A 21,720-nucleotide genomic window follows, 5' to 3' on the forward strand; every position below is an offset into this window, starting at 1 on the left:
AAAGGTCTTTTTCAGCCTAAGTGATTCTGTGATGGTAGACATGAGCTGATGTCATTAAAACAAACAAAAAAAAAAAAACCTCTAACTGCTTTATTTCAGCTAGTAGAAATGAGTTGTGTAAATCAGTTCAAGGATAATCACTGTATTAGAAACAGCAATCCCTTGAGGAACCACTCTGAACCTTTCACACATCAGCAATATGGAGAAAGCAATCAACTGTCCTGCACAGCTAGCTGAGGGACACAGCAGCAGTATTCTCTCTAAATGATACCTGGCAATACCCACTAATACAGGGAGACAAACTGCTTGGGGCCTCTACTGTTCTAGAGTATCTTGTAACTATAGAAAAGTAGAGAGTAAGCACTGAAGTGTTGTACAGCAAATTTCTTTCCTCTACTGTCTGGTTTGGTTTTTTTAATTATTAGCTCATTTTCTGGTTTTAATTTCTTTTCCTGTTTTCAAAGAATACAATACAAAGTGATGAAATAGTTAAATAGGAAATTCAACTCCAGTAAGTTATACTAATGTACAAGACAATAATAGTTTCTAATCAGAATTACCTTAGTTGGGAAATAGCGTTTGGTCTTGAATTGTTTAAAGAAAGAGGAGAGGAAAAATGTTGTAAAGAATAATATGACAGACCAGAAGAGAACATCTGGAATATATGGTCCATGATGGCCACAAGCTGATCCACGAAACACACCATGATATTCTAAACATTCCTGCAAAGAGAAAAACCTCCTTACATTTCTAGGTTCTAGTAATTTCTTACATTCAACCTAACTGGTAGCTTTATTATATAAAAAACATTTGAAAACTTTCACAATACCAAAAGTAAGGTTTTTCCTTCATCACCACCTCCTCCTAAAACAACAACGTGTGCTGTGTATTCCAGAAGAGCCACAGCAGCCATCACTGACAATTTCAGGATGCTGAAAAATGCCCAAGATGACAAAACTTCTTTACATTCACCTCATTTCTATCCTACGTCTCAAAGCAACACAAGACTCTCCATATAAAGACTAAAGACTAAACCCAGGAAAAGCAGACTATCCACCATCAACCCTCAAGCTAACAAACAAAAAGGGATATGCTCAGTTTCTCCCACCTCTTTATTCTCAATTTTGTTTTCTCCCAAATCTTTCACAGTGCCAGGGTATGCAAAGCATCTGTGGACATTTGCATTAAGGCAACTGAATCCCACCCAAGGAATTAGCAAAAAAAGCCTGCAGTGTCACTTCCACACAATTTTCCTCCTCTTCATCTACCCACAAAATTTGTATTCTTATGAAAAATCCAGTTCAGAAGGTAATGCTTCCAAGCCTATTCCTTCAAATAGCTCCTGCCCTTTTAACCATCAATTTTCTAATTAATTATTTTTTCTTCCTATCACTTTTCAGGTAGTTTATTTGTTGCATACCAATACCAATGTCTAACTAATGAAGTGTCTTTGCTAACACATTTTAACTGCAGACTACAACTTCACATCATCTTAAAAACATGAAGGAAGTCATTTCCATTCATTCACTTCATCGTGTTCATATGCACTTGAGAAAGAAGATTGTTCTGCCTGCCAGGATTGAAGTGGCTACCTCAAACAGACATTTATGATACTAGCATTTGCTACTACAGACACTCATCCAAGCACTACGACTGTTTTAGCATGACAAGAGGAATAAAAGAGTTCAAAAATACAGTTTTAAAGAAAATAGTCCAGGTTCAATTCAAGAAAGAAAACAAATTAAAAATATTGATTAAGAGCAGTACTGTCTAGGTGTTTCTTTTTCATACACACAACACACACCCCCTTATCCATGTATATATACACACACAGAGCTTTCAGATACTCACAGAAACTGTGAGGTTACTCCAAGCTATATTTTCCACAGACTTATTTTACTCTTCCACACTTGCAATGTTTCATTGCTGGGTTTTTCAGGCTCAGAACACACACATCTGAAAGGAAGAGGGAAAAAAAAAGTTGTAAGATGTATGTGCGAAATGCAGCGAACTGCAGTTACTGCAAAAATTCTGGAGAGTTTAAACCAGTTTGGCCCCACCATCTGTGACAGAAGCAAGGTGCAAGATGACTCCTTACAGATGGAGGAGTCAAGCAAGATGCTTGTTTTGCACCCTAATCCCCACTGGGGGAAGAGATGAAAAAATGAGAAAGAGGGAAAACAAGTAAATTGTAAAAGTTCAGCTCTCGCACAGCTTTGCAACAGGAATTAACAAAAACCAAACAAACAAAACTAAAAAGAGGGCAAAACAAAGCTGAGGCCTGTGGCATGTCCTGAAAGACCTGTGACACCTCCCAAAACTAAACCAAGGGAATGTCACACCTTCCTCTCTCCACTCCACACCCTCCTCTCTCCACTCCAGTGTCCTGCCTATGCTGCTCTAGCAAAACACAGATCAGGTGGCAAGGGTCAGAAGACCTACAGATCTACAGTACAGCTTCTGCCCAATCAGTGAATTTAGCATGCTCACAGAACAGTCCAGTGAGGTCCCAGAGCCACTAAAAGAGAAGGATTAGCAGCTAGGAAAGGGAGAAATTAGGAAGTGAGTGTACTCTCATGTCCCACTCCTGGCAACACAGCCTGGTCTTACCAGCTGTCAAGACAGGAAAGTGAATGTAAATTCCATGTGTGAATGGAATACAAGAAGCAGCCTGAGAGTGTTTGCCCAAAATTTGTCACGTTGTAGAGGAAGATGGCAACCACAGCTGGATTAAATAGGAACAAAAAGACTTCTGGAGAAAAAAAGAAAAAAAAAAAAAAAAAAGGAAAAAAACAAAGAATCAGGTGATGAACAAAAGAAAAGATGTGACTGACTGTAGCCATATGTAACAGAAGACAATTTAAAGATGTGTAGGTTCCTACTAGTATTTCTGAAGTGTCTCACACCGTGGTTTAATTGCTGTATTACTAATGCTGCAGAGACAGCACAGTTGTGTCCTGCTGCTGAATCTAAGAATAGTTTTCCTTTTGATTTGGTTTAAAACTATGTGAAATGAGCAGTTTCAACAGCAGTTAGCAGGGTCTCCTCCTCCTGGTAGGTGTGAGCTGGTAACTCAATTCCTTTTATTTCCACAGGGAGCACCAAAGAGAAAGCAGCATTTTAAGTATATCATAAAACATGTTAAAATATTACATGTCGGGACTCATGGTATAGAAAGTACTTAATGCTAGTTTCACCATATGAACAAATTCATTTAATGCAGAAGTGGTACAGCAACACAATCTGAGAGCTGTACTGAGTTTGAGTGGCAAGGTTTTTGTAGCTGGAGGGCTATAGGGGTGGACTTATGGAGATAAGAACTCATACTGAGCAACCTCGTGGCAGGACTTGGGACGCCATGCCAATCCACACTGGAGCAGTCTGTTCCTGAAGGACTGCACTCCACCCATGCTGGAGCAGTTTAAAAAGAACTGCAGCCCAAGGGAAGGATTCACACTGGAAATGCTTGTGGAGAACTTTCTTCCTTGTGAGACAACCCATGCTGGAGCAAGGGAAGAGTGTGAGGAGGAAGGAACAGCAGAGACAGCATGTGATGAACTCACTGTAACCCCCACTCCCCATACACCTGTGCTGTTCAGGGGGAGGACACAGAGAAACTGAGAAAAAAAAATGAGCCAAGGAAGAAGAAAGGGGTTTAGGGAAGGTGTTTTGGTGTTTTATCTTCTAGTTTGTATTAACCCCATTCTGATCTGATTAGTAATAAATTAAAGTAATCCCTCCAAGTCGAGTCTGTTTTGCCCATGATGGCAATTGCTGAGTGATCTCCCTGTCCTTATCTCAATCCATGAGCCTTTTGCCATATATTTTGTTCCCTTGTCCAGCTGATCAGGTGCAGTAATACAGGCTTGTGAACATCTGGCATGGAGCCAACATAAACCCACCATGGGTAGAAAAGATACAATTGCCAAGAACTAAATCCAGTGTTAAAAAAAGATACACCTAAGTAGCTTGCTTACCCAATTCCTTAAATGAAGTGGCTGGTTTTGTACTGCTCGGTTTACTGCTAGTTACTGTTTGAAGATGTTGACTCCCTATTCACAGCATGCAGAATCACAGAATGGTTTGAGTTGGAAGAGACCTTTAAAGGTCACCTAGTCCAACCCCACTGCAGTGAGCAGTGACATCTTTAACTAGATCAGGCTGCTCAGAGCCCCATCCAACCTGGTCTTGAATGTTTCCAGGGATGGGGCTTCTACCACCTTTCTGGGCAACCTGTTCCAGTGTTTCACCACCCCCATTACCCCTTGTACTATCACAACAAGCCTTGCTAAGACGACAGTCCTCATTTTTCTTATAGGCCCCCTTTAAGTAGTAAAAGGCTATTAATAAAGTCTCCAGGCTTAACAACTCCAAGTCTTTCAGCCTTTATTTACAGGACAGGTGTTCCATCCCTTTATTCATTTTTGTGGCGCTCCTCTGAACCTGCTTCAACATGTCCTTCTCATGCTGTGTACTCCAGTACACAGTAATCCAGGTTGGGTCTTTACCAGACCTTCTCACCAGAAGCTCCCCATGCCTCAGCTAGCTGCAAACAATCCTCACTCGTTGCTAAAAGTGGCAAGGCAGAACTTCTGCTCTGACCTTCAGTAAAGCTGAATTAAAACATGCATTGCCAGAGCCCCTCATCCCTTCAAACTACCCATAACTAACACAAAACATTCAATTCCACAACATCCTGCACAGAATTTTTTGAGGTTTCTCATGCCTGCATCAGCCCCAACATTCCTCCTGCAGTTTTACAGAGGCACACATTACAGATCAGTAAATGGAATTATGTCTCCATACCATAACCATTTTCCCCATGGATTTTACTGACAGAAATTTGATACTTACGAATATAAAGTCAGTTTATCCAAATCATTGTGCATATTGAAGGCATACACTTCTCCCAAATGGAAAAGCTTTTCCAATGCCTCATAAATAAATATGATGCAGATAAGGGCTGCAAAAGCTTCCTCGGTGAAGCGAGTGATGTAGCACACAAGGCTGCTGGCATCTGTGGCTACAAGCACTATGCATAAAAATGCAGTCCACAGACCAATGCTAGTTCGCAGAGAGAGGTAAGAAAGACCATAATCCCTGTGTGAAGAAAGAAACAAAAGTATTAACTGAGCCAAATGATACTATGGGCCATGCTCCAGAGGCATTCAGTTCTCAACTACCTAGCTTGGGAAGCATCACGGAGATGATATTTTCAGAACTATCTAGATGCTTTATTCTAGAGGGCAGATCAATCGCTGTTTACCCCTGCAGAATCAAAGCAAGCATCCCCACAGAGCAACAACATAACTTTGAAGTCCTAGCCACTTCTAAGCATGTGTTTTCCCATGAAGGCTCTACCAGTGACTTGCCAACCCACACCCATCTCTCAGCCTCTCGGTACACATTTACATGGACATCCACTTTTAACACACATCTGCTTTAAATCACAGCTGTTCTAACAGGCCAGGAAGTTACAAAGTGCATCAAGCTATGAAAAACATCACTTACCTGCAAAATTTAAATAATATTTTTTCAAATACTAGAACTGGTCCGGTGCTCCCCAAAATAGTAAGAGGTTGCCCAGCAAAGAGAGAATAGGCAATCCCAGTTAATGAGGCTCCAAAGAGAGATTCTATTGCACTCTGGGGGAAAAGAAACTATTTTAACTATGCTGCCCTTCAGGTTAGCATTTAGCATCACATCTGCATACAGCTATAAGATACATTTAACTTAGAAACAAGACAAGATGTAAAAATATTGTAATTGATATTGACTTTTGAGACCAGAGTAGGTTAACAGAACTTTGCAGTAACAATAGGATAGGGTTAAAAGATTTAAAAATCTTCACTCCTGAAAAACATAAAGCCACTGAGAACCATGACAACAAGTTACTACTCCTGTTAGCTATGAAGGAAAAAACATACCAACAATTACTACAATTTTTTTAAACAAAGATACTCAGCATGTGGTTTATGAAAAGAATTATCTGTCTCTGCAAAGAAAATAGAAGTATATATTGCAACATACCTGTACCAAAACATGATACGCTGTACCCTATCACACCTCCCTCAGTCAACCAAGCATTACAGAAAGGGGAAACTGACAGGCAGAGATGCAAGGGAAATTACTGAACAATACTGGTTTACGTATGCATGACACCAGAAACAGATGAGAGAAAAATGATGTCCCACATGGTAATGCATTTCTCTTTATTGAAGTAAGATATCTACTTCAGTTCTTAAAGTAAATGTTTTACTCTAAGTTTTCCTGCTTTTTAAAAAACAAAACAAAACCAAAAGAGGCTACCATGAACCTCAAAAGAGAGGGGCAGGACTTTTTAGATACTAAAATGATTAATTACAGTTACTTTAAAATATTTAGCCACACCATTTACAACTATTAAAGAAGTCATGGATCACAGAGTAATGGGCTCCTGGTGGAATTCAAGGGTCTGCTATTTTGCAATTATGCAGTCCTACGGAAACAAAGTTCATGCAAACTTAAGCTCCAGTTCAGGAAACCATCTAGAATTGGGCAAAACAGTTTGCTGAACTGGGGCTATTAAAAGCAAAACCATGAATCCTTGCTTTGTTACATCAGATTTAAAAAAAAAAAAAAAATCTACCATCCCAGTCTCTTGTTCTAATACCTTTGAATTAGTGCTTTTGGTTAGTCAATGCATTAACCTTGGGGCTCTCAAGAGTGGCAGGGACAGCAGTGCTGTGGAGGTGATGACCTCTGGTACCGTGAGGAAAGGGTTCAAACACAAATTGTGTACCTTACAATGTCAGCTACTGTGCTTGAACATGTGTGTGCAGTAACTAAATTTTATATTCAATGATGCACACCAAGTATCTGAAGGCAGGAACAAACCTGCAAACAATTCCAGACAGCTAAAAGAAAGAAGGTGTTTTAAGAATCAAGTTTTACAAGGAGCATGTTTTCATAACTTTACAAGAGGTACAATGTAAGATTACATCAACATTTTGATAACCATTTCTATATTTAGAACAACATACAGAAAACCCCTTTCATTTCTATATTTGCTATCAGCTTCAAGTGATACCATCAATAAACAAAAATCTGAGTCAACAGCATTACTTGGAAGAGATAAAATAGTCAAATTTTAATACAGTACAAGCTTAGAAACCTAAGTATCAAGAAGAATTTTACAGCACCATAGCCTTTACCAGAATCTGAGAATTTGTAAAGGACACATCTGAATACATCCTTCCCTCCCCTTGTTTCTTTTTCAGTAGATTTAAAAACAGAAAATACACTTCCAACTAGTTTACTCACAAGCCAATTGACACAAACCTAAATTACTAACTTTGCTGATGTTAATATTCTTTCCCTGCTCCAAAACCCCAAGTACAATAACAGTTTGGTTAAAAAGGTTCTGGTGCTATCTATTGCCCAACACGATTACCAACATTTTACATGTATTACAGTTAAAATGAAGAGTATTTTCTGCTCATAAACCTTTTTATGTTAACAGTATACCATTAGTGAAAGCATATATATACATATCCTGTCCATTACACCATTGACTGCTATCCATACACTGCAGGCATTATCATCCTCGTAGGCCTACTACTCAAGGCCAGTGCATGTTCTTGGCTATCCACCTTGAGCCTCTGACTTTGCCTAAAGTAGGCCTAGTGGGATGGTGCACCTTTACAACTAACCAGTATTTTTTAAGCAGCCAAAAAGAAGGCAATGCAAGCCTTTTCTCAAGTCATGAAGCCATTCATCCAAAAAAAGGCAGGATAAACATTTTTTTTACCTCCACTGTGCATCTTCTCCTGTTCACATGGGTTCCCCACATTTTCCACAGCAATTACCTTTTGGGGAAGATCTGCTTTGGGGCAGGCTAATCAAGTGCTGTGGGTAAATTCTTCAAATACAAGTATAAATAAATGAGACAAATGCACACAGTGACTTGCCTCTGAAGGTCTAAAAGCCTGGCCACTACCATTCTTTGTACTCACTATTCTGCCTTGTGTAGCTTCTCCCAGGAGCCCTCCAAAAGTGATTACAGGAGACATACAGGCACAGTATAGGAAAAGAATCGAGGCCAGGCACTGCAGGCTTAATGCATCCTTGAAGTCACTCAAGAAAAAAGGTGCTTTCCTTTGGATGTCAAGTATCAAACCACCAAAAAGCCTAAATAGGTGAGATGAAACTCGTCAAACTGTAGACTAAAGGATTCTAGCTAGTTCAAAACTATGGGCTACAAATGACTGCGAGTGCCTATTGCCAGCACGAATTAGCTATTCCATAACCCAGATTAAAATGTAACAGTTCAAAACGTAAATGAGAATTTCATTCATTCCAGTTCAGTAGTATTGCAAACATAATCAAGCAGGTTGTCCACATTTTTAAAAGCTGGCTGGGTGTACTTTAATATGGGCTAGATACTAAAAAAGAAAAAAAAAATGCAAGAGGCTTTACCTACATGCTTCAAATTAGATCTGTTTTAAGATACTCAAAACAAGAGAAGAAATATGCTAAAACTCAACCAAGACCACTGCATTGATACATTTCAATATTACTACTCCAGGGAGTGATTGTAGGGGTTTTTTTTATTTGGATTTTCTACTTATATATGGTTAGTTCCATAAATAATTCTAGGTCCTGTTTTTATTTTGAGCATAGAGATATTCTACAAATGGAAAGACAAAACCAAGCATGCATTAGTCAGTTTGACTGTGTAAAGTTACTTAATAAGAAACTAAAAAGCTTTTGGCAATTAAAAAAATTAAAAATTAACAATTCAGGACTCCAAAACAACTGGTGCAATTTGCACCTACAAAACACCCCAAATCATTCCTATCCTATGAAAAACTAGTCTCCTATGGAGACGCTTTGTGGGTGGAAAATTATCTTTTCAGCTCCGTATGCTGCATGGAAAAAGGCAAAATGTATTAAAAAAGCCAAAATGGTAAAAAGCAACAAAAATACTGATTTCATTTTTTTTGTTCTCACAAAGATGTGAGAAAGATGCATTTCACTTGGAAGTTTATTACTTTGGGAATCATACTTCAGAATGAACAGGGAATTACAACACAACTCAACTGGAAAAAAAAATAAAATAGAAGTCTTTCAATTTTTAGATCTAACAAGAACCAAACACCAAAACCAAAGTATTTTTTTTTTCCACTTGATATTTCTTGTTCCATGTGGTACATGTTTAATAAATTAAACAGATTTGCATTAATGGAAATTTTTAGCATCTAGCCCAATACTGAAAAGTATATAAATTCCTGATATCACTATGACAACTGCATGCTCTTGACAATTAAAAATTAAAACCCAACTCTTCAAAAGTCAGTTAGTTAAATTAGGCAGCATCTTATATGAAATCCTTCACAAATGTGTTGAGAAACGTTCCCAAAGGCTTGAAAATGCTTTAAGCAGATCTGATAGTTATAGGCAAGAATTCAACACTTGAAAAGGAAAAAGAATGCACTCTAATACTCTTATCATGGCTTTTTTTTTACGTTCAAATGTAATTTTTAAAAACAGTGAATATTCATCACTTATTTCTTTATGGTAACTAGTATTTAGAGAGAAGTGAACACACCTTCCAGTTCTCTCAAGTTCAGGTCCAGCATGATGGCCTTCTTGTTTGAGAGTCTCTCCTGTAGGAGTAGATCCATTTGGAAATTTTGGTGCCTTCCTTTTCTCCTACAGAAATGAAGCAAAACAAACATACATTTAAATCATATACTGAGACTGAGTTCTACTTTTTAGAGTAAAGGCAAAGACAGCATGAAGACATTCTACACCTTCCAAACCTCCTTCACTTTACCAGCTTTAAGCAGTCCTGCATTTGCCAAATTAATCTTTCATTGAGCACAGATAACCAGAACTGACTTCACTTTATGACACACACAGTATTCAGTTGAAGTATAAATGAGAAATCATTCCTCCACTGAACATGCTGTTCACCAGCTTCTCAAAAAATTTCCCACCCAAGATAGTCTTCTAAAAAGCCTCAAGCCCTGCTTGTCTCAGAAAGAAGCCTAAAACTATTCACTAATAAAATGTGCTGCTGTCACCCCTTCTTTTCCACCCACTCCTCTAAACCACCACTGGATTTGACACCAAACATCCACTTCTGAATCAAGAACACAGGTCTCTCTCCCTATTTTGATCCTACCAGCAGAAATTCCCCTCAGTTGTACAAACAGAGAAAGGCAAGAAATCAGAGTACCTCCAAAGCCCAGCTTCTCCCTAGCTCTCATTTTAAGCTTGCAACTCACCTTAAGTGTAATAATCCACTTTTATGTATTTCATAAACATTTCATGAACATTAAAAGACCTCAATCACTGCTGTATGCAAATGAATGATATTGTAAGAATTTCAATACTCTTGCAGATCATTGTTAGATGAATAAGAAAAATTTATACTATGAACTCAGGTACCAGACCAGTTCTCCTAGAACTCACATGACCTCATTTTGATGTCACAAAAGGAAATACAGTAAATACAACTGACTTCAAAGCCGAGGAAGAAAATTAACCTTTATTCTTATTATTCAGAAATGGAATTTGCAAAGTAAGAGTCATGGAATGTCTCTGCTGGACTGTTTTGTTTTTTTTTTCTTTTACCTGGGAAGGAACACTTTTTGGTGGCTCAATTCGTATAGATGGATCCCATTCTCCTGGAGGCAGCACTGTCACTTGGTCTAAAAATTCATCAATTCCTGACAACAAATCATTCCGGTCTTTTGCTTTGTAGGCAACATCATGGAAAACCTACAAGGAGGAGGGACCCAACATTCAGTGTTATTGTTTTGAAGAATGAACTGGTTACAAGGTACACTTCATTATTTTCCAAAAAGCTTCTCAAAAGTTAGGGTTTTTACTTCATTTGCATACTTTTGCATTAAGTATGACCTGTATGCACATCCCTATGGAACATGAAGTGAGGAAGTTTATGTCTTCTAATTTGGTGTTTAGGAAGAGACTGGATGGGAACTTGGTGCTATGTTGAGTTGAGTAGATAGTGTTGGGTAATAGGTTGGACTCTATGATCTCAAAGGTCTTTTCCAACCTGGTTAATTCTATTCTATTCTAAAAGGATTTGATTTCTAAAATGGAAATGTGACTACTCAATATTCAGCAAATCAATTTCATGCACTATTGTCTGAATGTCAGACCTAAAGCCACTGCGCTGTGCTAAGTTAGGACAGTAACACCTTAAATAAGCTTCATAATTTGAGGGTTTATTACTTACCACAAGTTTGTAATTAAGAATAAGAACTTCATTTGTATACACCTAGCTTAATTAATTTTAAAAGACTTCTTTAAAAGCATACAAAAGCAATCCTCCTATACTCAAAAAAAGCCCTACAGACAATACAAACTCTGAACTGGCAAATGGGTAGTGTTTAATACAAGCAATCCATCGATCCCACAATGCACTGATACACACAAAGAAAAAACATGATAGTTTTGCTATGAAAACCTGTTTACAGAAGAGGATCCTAAATTGCTTTTGTACATTGGAAACTTGAATTGTTTTTCTCCAAAGACCTGACCACTAAGTTTTCTAAATGTGAATTAGATCTATTAAGTTTATTGAGGTCTTTTTAGACCACTGAATAATTTATATTTTCCTATTTCAATGATCTGCAGTATTCCTAAAAACAACAGATTACCTAAAAAGATTAGAACAGAATTAACCAGGTGATTATAACTAAAGCTTGTAATATTCAGTTTTCACACTGAACAAATACTATATTCACAGACTAGCTCCCCTCAGCTGTAAAATGGTCGATTTTTGGTTTACATTTCCAAACTTTCAATTGTTCTAAAGAAATAATAGAATTTGTTAGAGCACCCTAAAAATTATCAGCAATTCAGTAGATGGCGCTCAACACCAAGTCAGAATTAGAACATCTTCCTTTTGCTTAGGAAGAAAACTACAGCCTTAAAATCCTCCAGTTTCTCCTGTGCTCTTTAAAACTGTCCACCACAGCTCTAAGCGTATGATTGATGTCACATGCCTGGTAAAATTCTGATTTTAATCATTTGACCTCACTTTGCTAAAAAAATGATAGCTGGGATGATTCAACTGCATGCATGGAACAGGTTGCCCAGGCAGGTGGTAGAGGCCACAGCCCTGGAGGTTTTTAAGGCCAGTTTGGGAAACGGGGCTCTGGAAAACCTGATGTAGTGTGAGGTGTCCCTGCCCATGGCAGGGGGGGTTGAAACTAGATGATCCTTGAGATCCCTTCCAACCCTGAGGATTCTATGATTCTTAAAACTTTCTGTCCTGAACACTTGCAGAGTTTGTTGTGTCCTTTTTGACATACAGCAATTCTTAACAGGTGAGTTTTCATTTAATAGTTTTATTTCCTCATTTAATACAAAAATGAAATCTATACATTAGAGTTACAATATTTTTTCAGAAATATATTAAGATTTCAAGAAAGACAAGGGGCATGGTTCATTTACCATTACCCAGTTCATTAAGACAAGAAATAAATTTACAGTCCTTCATTTGAGCAACTCGTTTTTTAACCAGTTTTTTGTATTGGTTCTTTTTTTTCTTTATCCTGTCAGTCCAGAATACATTTTTACTGAAAGCAGTCAGTAAATATGTTATTCTAGACTTCTTTAACTGCAAGTGTTTAAAATACATCACTCACATCATCTGTCATAAGTGTTGCTATTGATCTTCCAATTTCATGGTACTGGGGAGCTTTTCCTGCTGGTCCCAACAACAAAAACAAAAACCTGTGGAGAAAGCAATTGAGGTGAATACAGTTGACTTATTCCAAATAGAGGGTTCTTTCAAACTCCTTTTTAAAGAAAATTTAGTGGTGAAGTAAAAATATCCTCTTCATTTCAGATCTTAAAAACTGCTGCAAGACTAAGAAAGATTTGCCTCAAAGTCATTACTAGAAGGAACTCAAAGCCTGAACCAAAATTACTCAGAAATCTCTTTAAGCAAGACTGAAATTTCAGTTTCTTAAAATGCTTTAAGTGTAGCACAAATCCATAGCCTAGAGCTCAATAAACATTTCTCCAGATTATAAACCCTTCTGACATTCCCACTGCCAAAGACTACTTAGCAAGTGCTTAGGAGCTTTATTGTAGCCTCCCTGAAGATCACCTCTTCAAGGGATTTAATCCCTCTCCCTTGCTGTGACTGCATAGATATACTTGCAGCAACACACTTGGCATACTCATAAAGGCATATCCTGCAGCGTCCTGTGTTAGTGGAAAGGAAGGGAGCCTGAATTTTGAACACCTAAGGTAAAAGTGGAATTTTCAGAAGGAAATCCAATCTAGAGGTGGGTCATAGAGTATGTCAACAGAGCCTCCATTTCCAGTAACAGTAATAGTTACCAACACAAACAAAACATGCCAAGCTTGAATGGGACTAGTATCCTAAAAATTCCAAAGGATACGAACCAAAGACTGAATCCCTGTAATTCTTTCCACAATCTTCTTATTATATTCCATGACAATTAAGTGCCTAAGTACAACATATCAAAAAAGCAGCAGCTCCTTTGACCTTTGCATGCACCTTCTTTTCTTTTCCAAGTTCAGTACTCTTACCAAAACTGAGACTGCATCTTCAGAATCAACTATGCTATTCCAAATCTACAAGTGTACATCAGTCTGAAAAATTTAGGACAGGATAATTTTAGCTACATTAATACAATAATCTATACCCAGAAATGTTGGGATTACCCAGAAACATGATGAGCACTAAAGTCAAATAGCCTCTGAAAATTCTCACATCTGTTTGTAAGAACAATGCCAAGTTTATTTTTGCCTTTCTTGAGAGTGTGTAAGTGGGAAGTTACAAATATAAACAAGTACTTTCACAATCTAAAACTTTTAAAAAACCCAACAAACAGAAACATACAAAGTTATGCCAAACACCACAAAACAGCCCAAAGCAAGCACGTGTACAGATAATGAAGTGTCCTTCTTGATGACTGATGGAATGACCTGCTATCTTCCATTATGGGACCTGCATTTTGTCATTTTGCTCATCTGTGGTAAATATCTTCACAGTACACTGGCAAGACCCATGATTTTGAGGGGTGGGGCACACCAGGCTAGATGGCATACCGCAGACTGAAAATCCATCTGATGTATTAGCTACAGATTGGTTACCCCAGTGTCAAACATTTTAAGTTTTTCCACCACCTATTCATATACAGAGCTTCAGATGAATTAGACTTTCAGACTTAGGGGACTCAAACACTGCCACTGTATTGCACCGAAAGGAATGATAACAATCTTCATGTCCATCTTTAAAAAGGCAACACAAGTTTGGAAGACTCATGTTTTACTGCAAGCCTGCTATCAGTTTCAACAGCATTGTTATATATATTAAGTAGTCAGGGTTTTTTATAGCAGATCTCATTCCCTTAAATTTTGCAGCAGATGACCAAGTTCATATCAAACAAAAGTCTACAACATTTCTTGAACTTAAGTAATGTATAAAAAATTACAACTATTTGAGATCTTATTACTTATTTATTAAGCTAGACTTCCCAGGTGTTTATTTACCGTGTAGGAACTGGAACCTCTGTGAGACCTGAGAGAAGCACAGCAGGGGAGAGCCTCACAAAAGCAATAATAGGTCTTTCTAAAAAATCTACTTCTCCCACTAGTACATTTGATGCTTCTGCTCCTGAAGGAATTTTCCTCATGAAGTTCATATCAACCTATTCATACAAAGATGAAACAAGTGTTTATTCCCTTACATTTGTTAGCAGAAATTCTGTAACATATCAGTACTTACTAGACATTTATGCTACACAGAAAAGTAAAAATACAAATTAAATCACCCACAGTAAAGACATACATATGTAGAAAGCATCAGCCAGTTAATAAACTGTCTTCTAAAAGTTAAAATCACTACTATTCTAATTACTATATTCTAGAAGACTCCAAACTGCATAATCACCTTTCTAGTATTACTTATAGTGACAAGCATTCTGTGATAGGACATAACAAAATCAAAGCACAATTAACTATGGAGAGTTCATGCAATTACACGTGGTTTCTAGAACACTCTGATTTCACAGTTCTGGATTTCAACTATGAAAAACAAGTTATGTTCTCAACCATAAAGAGTGTCGTAACATTCATTTCTATACATAATTACAGAAAAGCATTAGAAAATGGCGTGGCACATGAACTCTGTGTTCACATACATACACACACAAGCACCAGTTACGCTGCTTTCTAAAGAACTTACAGATGACCTCTTGAGTCCCGCACCAAGTGTGCCACAACTACAATGCCAGGAGGCAGAATCCTGCCCAACAGGAGACAAGGCAGGTGTACAGAAGGACAGGCCAAGTGAAAAACATTAAAACTGTGACAGAGGAGCAGGAACATATGGCACCTGCCACAATTAGATGAGAACTACTCTACAAGTTAGCTTTCCTCAACAATAGTCATCGTGGCAAACCAATTTTCTCAGTGTTCTGCACTACAGACAACACTATGGGCCGAGTTTTACTATAAAAACCATAGTGGAACTTGCCAGGCAAATTTAACTTATGAATAAAATACAAGAGATTTACAGTATTACACAAGATTTCCTTCAGAAAATATGCTCCTAATGATCAACATCTACAATAAAAATTTTGTACAGCAAACATATAAAGCAAATCCCCTTTAAACAAAGTCAATGCTAGGAAAAAAGACATTACAACATTATTTACAAAATTGTTTTCTGAAGAGACTTTATAGCTGATCTGAAAAATATCTCCCCTCTGCATGACAAAGCAGTGCCTGCACTATTGAATAAATTACCAAAATATGGAAAAGATAAGTGAAAGAAAACTCAGTCTCACTGAGAAGTTCCAAAACATTTGACACATCTATCCTACACCATATTCTGACACTCATGCATACAAGTTATACCTTAGTACGTGTCTTGTGTGTACTCGTACACACGAACACATAGATGTATCAGCTGTACCTAAGAGGGAAGTTGCAGCTACAACATTTTTTACTACATACTTATTTTATGCTAAATATTTAAGGTATTTAATGTTCTTTACCTTACTAAAATCTACAGTGCTGTTTTCTCTGCTTCCTCCTGTCCCAGTACCTTTAACGTCTCCACTTTTCCCAGTGTCTAGATTTCCAGGTGCTGACTGTGGAGATGCTAATAGCCCTAAATCAAAACAAAGGAGTTAAGTTCAAAATGGTGTATAAAGTCAACTAAGAATGTGACACTACCAAAACTCGATGTGGCAGCTTATTTAAAGCAAATGTGCAAGTTATTCAGTAAGAGCGCCCTACATTAGTATCACAAATGCAACGTTAACAAGTCACTCTCTTGTTGCAATGACAAAACTAAGGAAAAAATTAAAATTAGGTGTTGCCAAAATGATGGCCATTTGCACAACAGTCACCAGAAATCAAAACCTACTTTAACTGCAGAAAAAAAAATAACAATTGTTGGCATTTTACTCATAACTGCTCCAGTAGTCAGTAGATGGCACCTTGACTATATTCAGTTCTCAAAAAACCTAAACCAAACACACCTCTGCTATCTCCTCTGTGTAGCAGTATTTCAATTGTAAAAAGCTTCAGCAACTCTCAGCCTACAGCTACAAAGAATGATACTATGGTAGTTAAATAACCTGTACAAGTAAATAGTGTACTACATGAAGTAAAGATAGCTTGCAAGCTTTCAGATTTCAATCAACAGATCAATGCTCCAACTATTGATCTGACTAGATGTCACTGTATGAAATGGTTTCTGTAACATATTAGCTGAAGAGGCATGCAATAGCATGGAATAGCAAAGCTATTCCAGTTAAACACACAGCCTCCTTCTAACATCTACGACACAACAAAACCATTTTATGTAGCTTTCTACACTACCAGCAACACTGAATTGCAGGTTTAGTGAAGGGTGCATAAGACAAGTAGCCCACGTGTTCGCACACCATGAATTCCATGCTGTGCCATGGTTATCCCTACCCACATATCATTTAAAAGCTGATACAGGCATACAAAAACAAGTCCAATTCCTATCTTTAGGATTAAAGGGCTTTTACTTGTTCGGTAGAGCATGCATTGGAAACACACTTGGTGCAGCTTGTCCACACTAGACCTGTAAGATGTTGTGATAAGACATTGTTTAGTGTGCTTTCAAAACCACACCTAGACTGAAGTCTAAACATTGGATTACGTGCAGAAAATGTGTATTTAGGTCAAGCATCACTAGTCAAGGTAAACCTGAAGTCTTCACTGGCTACCTTTTAGCTATTGCTCTATCATAACTACTGCTGCACAACGACTTTCATCCCTCCATGTTTATAATTGAGCAATTTTATAGCATATCAAATAACTGAATTTAGTTTACTTAATCCCCACATATATTTAAAAAAAACCAAAACAAACACAAAACACTTTTCAAAGAGACATCATACTAATGGATTATATGCAGGTCCAAGCCTTTGCCATTAATTTTCATCCTTACAGTCCATAGGGATATAAATGGATTGGGTACTTTTTCCTGAATCAAAACCTAGATGAAGTTAGTAAGCTGTCATTCCCTTTATGAATTCTAACAAGTAATTAGCTAACATTATAAATAATGCTCAGTTAGCTAGACAATAGAAGAAAAAAATATTTTTTTAAGGCAAAGAAAATAAAGTCACATTCTGCCCTTTGCTCCAAGATGTGTGCCTATCCACAGTAACAACCTGTGGTATAAGATGTTCACAGTGTTTAACTGCATATGGGTTGATACTAAGATGAGTTAACACTACAAGTAGAGCAGAAATATTAAACTGTTTTTGCAGAAGATAAGCATAATTTTCACTTCCCCCCCTCTACATTACAATGAAAGTAGCTTAAGATGTATGACTGATGTAAGATAAGCAATGTATCATTTCTGTAGCTTGTGGTTTTTTTGCAAATGCCCTGTGAGCAAGAGCAAGCAGGCACTAGAACAAGAAGTGGAGTGAGAACCAAGGAGGAGGAGAGAATAAAGAACCTACATATTAACATAAACTAATTTATAGTTTCAGGATCAAAAAATTATCCTGATTTTTCCGAGGGGTTTGCCTTCAACATTTCTCCAACCATCACTCATAGTTCAGGTTCACAAGTTTTGGCACTGAATCTTTGAGGTCTTTTCCCACCTTATTGATTCTATGATTCCAAACCACCTGTAAATAGTTCTCCTTTCTTGCAGTCAGCCAAACTGCTATGCTCATGTGAGAATACCACTTACAGCTTTTCAGACCTGAGCAAGTATTTCCATATGATACTTCCTTTCCCTATGCCTATCTGGTATTTGCAGGGAAACTTGGAAAAATTATCATCTCTAATAGCAAACCACTTAACTCAAATGTCACACTGATAAATGAACTTATTTCCTGCTGTTCTCAATAAACTCAAATTCAGAAGCTTCTACTAAAAGGAAGACTACCTAGTATTTTTTTCCAGACTGTGAGACAGAAATTCATCTAGTCTTACCAATCTACTAAAGTGATTATTAAAAGTACACAGTACTCTTTATGTTTTAGGGAGATATACCACCTGCCTCCTTCAAAAGACAGCAAAATGAGTAAGTTTGGCTTGCAACCTTGTAAGATCACTCAGCTTAAGGTACTTATAACTACAACTATACTAAAGATCACAGGCATTTTCTAGCCAACCAGTTTAATACTGTGATCACTAAAGGCAAGAAGAATACATACATTTGCATCAAACCTCTGCTTCGATCACGTTGGGGATCTAAAATGAGTTCAAAAGCTAAGCATGACTATCCCAATTATGTTTACAGAAGAAAATATATGAAATACAATTTTTTTAATAAAGTCACACCACATTTGTAGATGAAATAAAAATCAATTTAATGTATATGGATGAATAATATGTATGAAATAAAAACAATAAATTAAAAAAATAAATTGCAATGCAGGCTTAATGTGGAAAAAAAAATTACTCATGGGGGCAAATATATAAACCTCTCTAAATTACCATTTTTAGGAAGTAATTATTTGAAAAGCAAAGCTGTTAAGTATGATTTCATTCAGTCTTAAAGTATATTTAAACACAAAAGACCCCTTAAAACAAGCTGCTACAAAGAGAAAGCTTAATGATGCTGGTGAATTAACCATGCTGTTCTTTAGCTGTGACATGACTCTCTTCCTAGCTCTACCTATGGAACTCAAGAGCTTCAAATACTGGAAAACAAAAGCTGTTCTTCATCTGATGATAAAAGTTTTTTTAAAAGAAATTGTTAAAGAAAACGTTTGCCTACTTGACTATGAACTGATGACTAGCTGATAAAAAGTAGCAGACTGAAAGCATGTCCCTGTTTGTTTTTTCTGTAAGTAGCTGAAAGGTTACTAAACTTAACATGAATTAACTGTAAAGAAACAAAGTATGAATAGTGGAAGGACAAGGACAGATGAATGCTCAAGAGGAGAAAGCCACATATTACAAAGTTCCTAATACTCACAAGGGGCAAATCCAACTCAATCATACAGATGTGGAAAAAGTACTGAGCACACTACTGAGCCACTACAGAGGTAATACAGACCATAATCTATAGTAGCATGGACCAAGATTGTTTTGTTTTTTAAATGACTACAAAGATTACTTCCTCTTCAGAGTTCCCTTCTGAGCCTGTCTCACAAGACGGTGATTAGTCCAGTTGCAGCCCTGAAGTCATAGTCTGAGAATGTCTTCAAAGGCTTCTCTAAGTAAAATGTGTCTTCTGTGGTCAGATGATTTCTTGAATAAAAAGGGGGGAAACCCCAGAAAATAAAAATGGCTTCAATTATGACTGGTGTTAGTATTTCTCTGGAAAGACTTTGTTATACATTAACTGAAAAGTCACCCCTCTCAGATTTTTCCTCTATGAGAAATATCCCCTTGAGGCACAAAAGCACTTTGAACATGACTCTCAGATTCTGGTGGAAAACTTTATTAGTGATAATAATAGCATCAAGTACTTGATCTGTATTTGTTTGCTTTCTCTTGGGTTCTAAAGACCTTGGGTCTGGCATTCTGTCATTCCTGTCAGATGAGAAGGAAAGTAAGAACTGGAAAACCAATTACAGCTGTTATTTCACTTCTATTTTTTAATTACCTTTGACAGATCACCCATGAGAGAGAACGATTTTCATGTGAATTCTCTGGATTTCCCATAAGGAAGTCAGAGAAAGTGCTTTGTTTTGGGTTTTTGTTTGTCTGTTGTTTGGGGTTTGTTTTTTTAATTAACTAAGGGTGAGGCTCTCCCTCCCTGGAAATGTTAGGCCTTGAACAATCTGGACTAGTGGAAGGCATCCCTGCCCATGACACGGGGATTGCAACTAGATGATATTTAAGTCCTTTCCAATCCAAACCAGTCTATGAATCTATGAACTCTATGAACTTATTTATGGAACAGGCATTGGAGCACGTCCAGAGAAGAGCAATGAGACTCATGAAGGGCCTGGAGCACAACCTACAAAGAGCATATGAAGGAGCTGGATTGTTCAGTCTGGAGAGGAGGAGGCTGAGGGGACACCTCATCACTCTCTGCAACTGCCTGAGGGTAGGCTGGAACAAGGAGGGGGCAGCCTCTTCTTGGTGACAAGTGACAGGACTAGAGGAAGTGGTTACAAGCTGAGCCAGAGGAGGTTTAGGACGGATGTTAGGAAATGTTTCTTCAGAGATAGTTATCAAACACTGGAATGATCTGCCCAGGGCAGTGGTGGAGTCACCGTCCCTGAAGGTGTTTAAACAGCATGTGGACCAGGCGCTCAGGGACCTGGTTTGTTGTTGACCCTTCACTGCTGGGTCAAGGGTTGGACTGGATGATCTTTGAGGTCTCTTCCAATCAGATGTATTCTGTGTGGTTCTGTGAACTCAAGATGACAGTCTATAACATAGCTTCCTCTTTCCTTTTCAGTGACTTGGCTGCAAAACATGAAAAGGCAGACAGTCACAGCCTCTCTGTGTCAGCCTGTTTTCATGGAGGTATGTAGCAGCGTGCTCTTACTTAAACAAGTGAAGGACGAAACTAAGCTTTGCTGATGAAAGAAGGGGAGGTAAATAAGTAACAGCAGTTGTCTGAAGGCTAAAAGAAGAATCCAAAGTCTCTAAACACATGGTAATTTTGCAAAAGTAAAGCAAGTAAAAGACTATATATCCTGAATGCAGGAGTCAGGAACATTTACTACAAACTATTGAAGAAACAGAACTTTCCATCCTCTCTGAACTTACATACACCATCTACATACCTTTTTACATGTAAAGAACAATAGCTTTGCAAGACAAAAAATGAATTGCTCAGTTCTGACCTGCTATTATAAAATCTTAACTGCCTTATCCTGCTTTTTATAACAAATACAACAAAAATCATGTGTCTCATGCTGAAGCAGTGCACTAATAACTATCTATCTGGAAACAGCTGTAGGTGAAATGGACCTGCTCATTGTAAACTGCTACTGGTTTTAATAGCTCTGGCTTTCAAAAGCATGAAATCATCAAAACTGCTTAAAGACTTCAAGATACAACTACACTACAAACACCACTAATGACTGCATCCCTCCTGATTCTTATCATGTTCATCTCTAATACTTCAGTACGTCTTTTGTTGTAGCTATCTCAGGATATCAAACACTTATTTAAGATATTAACTCCACCACTGAAGAGAAAAAAAACAAAAAAAACACCACCCCCAAAAAACCCCCTCCACCACCAAAAACT

At 37.6% G+C, this 21,720-nt stretch overlaps 1 protein-coding gene across 1 annotated transcript in view; it reads right to left on the reverse strand.

Annotated features, from left to right (window-relative positions):
• Window positions 1-21,720, reverse strand: part of SLC4A7 (solute carrier family 4 member 7) — an 87,343-nt gene that overhangs the window by 10,092 nt on the left and 55,531 nt on the right. The window contains 12 exon segments of the mRNA XM_054160931.1: window positions 561-722; window positions 1,852-1,898; window positions 1,901-1,956; window positions 4,855-5,100; window positions 5,512-5,645; window positions 7,995-8,169; window positions 9,590-9,693; window positions 10,621-10,767; window positions 12,666-12,753; window positions 14,548-14,705; window positions 15,242-15,301; window positions 16,056-16,171. Coding sequence (XP_054016906.1) covers window positions 561-722; window positions 1,852-1,898; window positions 1,901-1,956; window positions 4,855-5,100; window positions 5,512-5,645; window positions 7,995-8,169; window positions 9,590-9,693; window positions 10,621-10,767; window positions 12,666-12,753; window positions 14,548-14,705; window positions 15,242-15,301; window positions 16,056-16,171 — 1,493 coding nt within the window.

This window comes from Dryobates pubescens, chromosome 4, assembly GCF_014839835.1.
Source record: "Dryobates pubescens isolate bDryPub1 chromosome 4, bDryPub1.pri, whole genome shotgun sequence".
NCBI lineage: Eukaryota > Metazoa > Chordata > Aves > Piciformes > Picidae > Dryobates > Dryobates pubescens.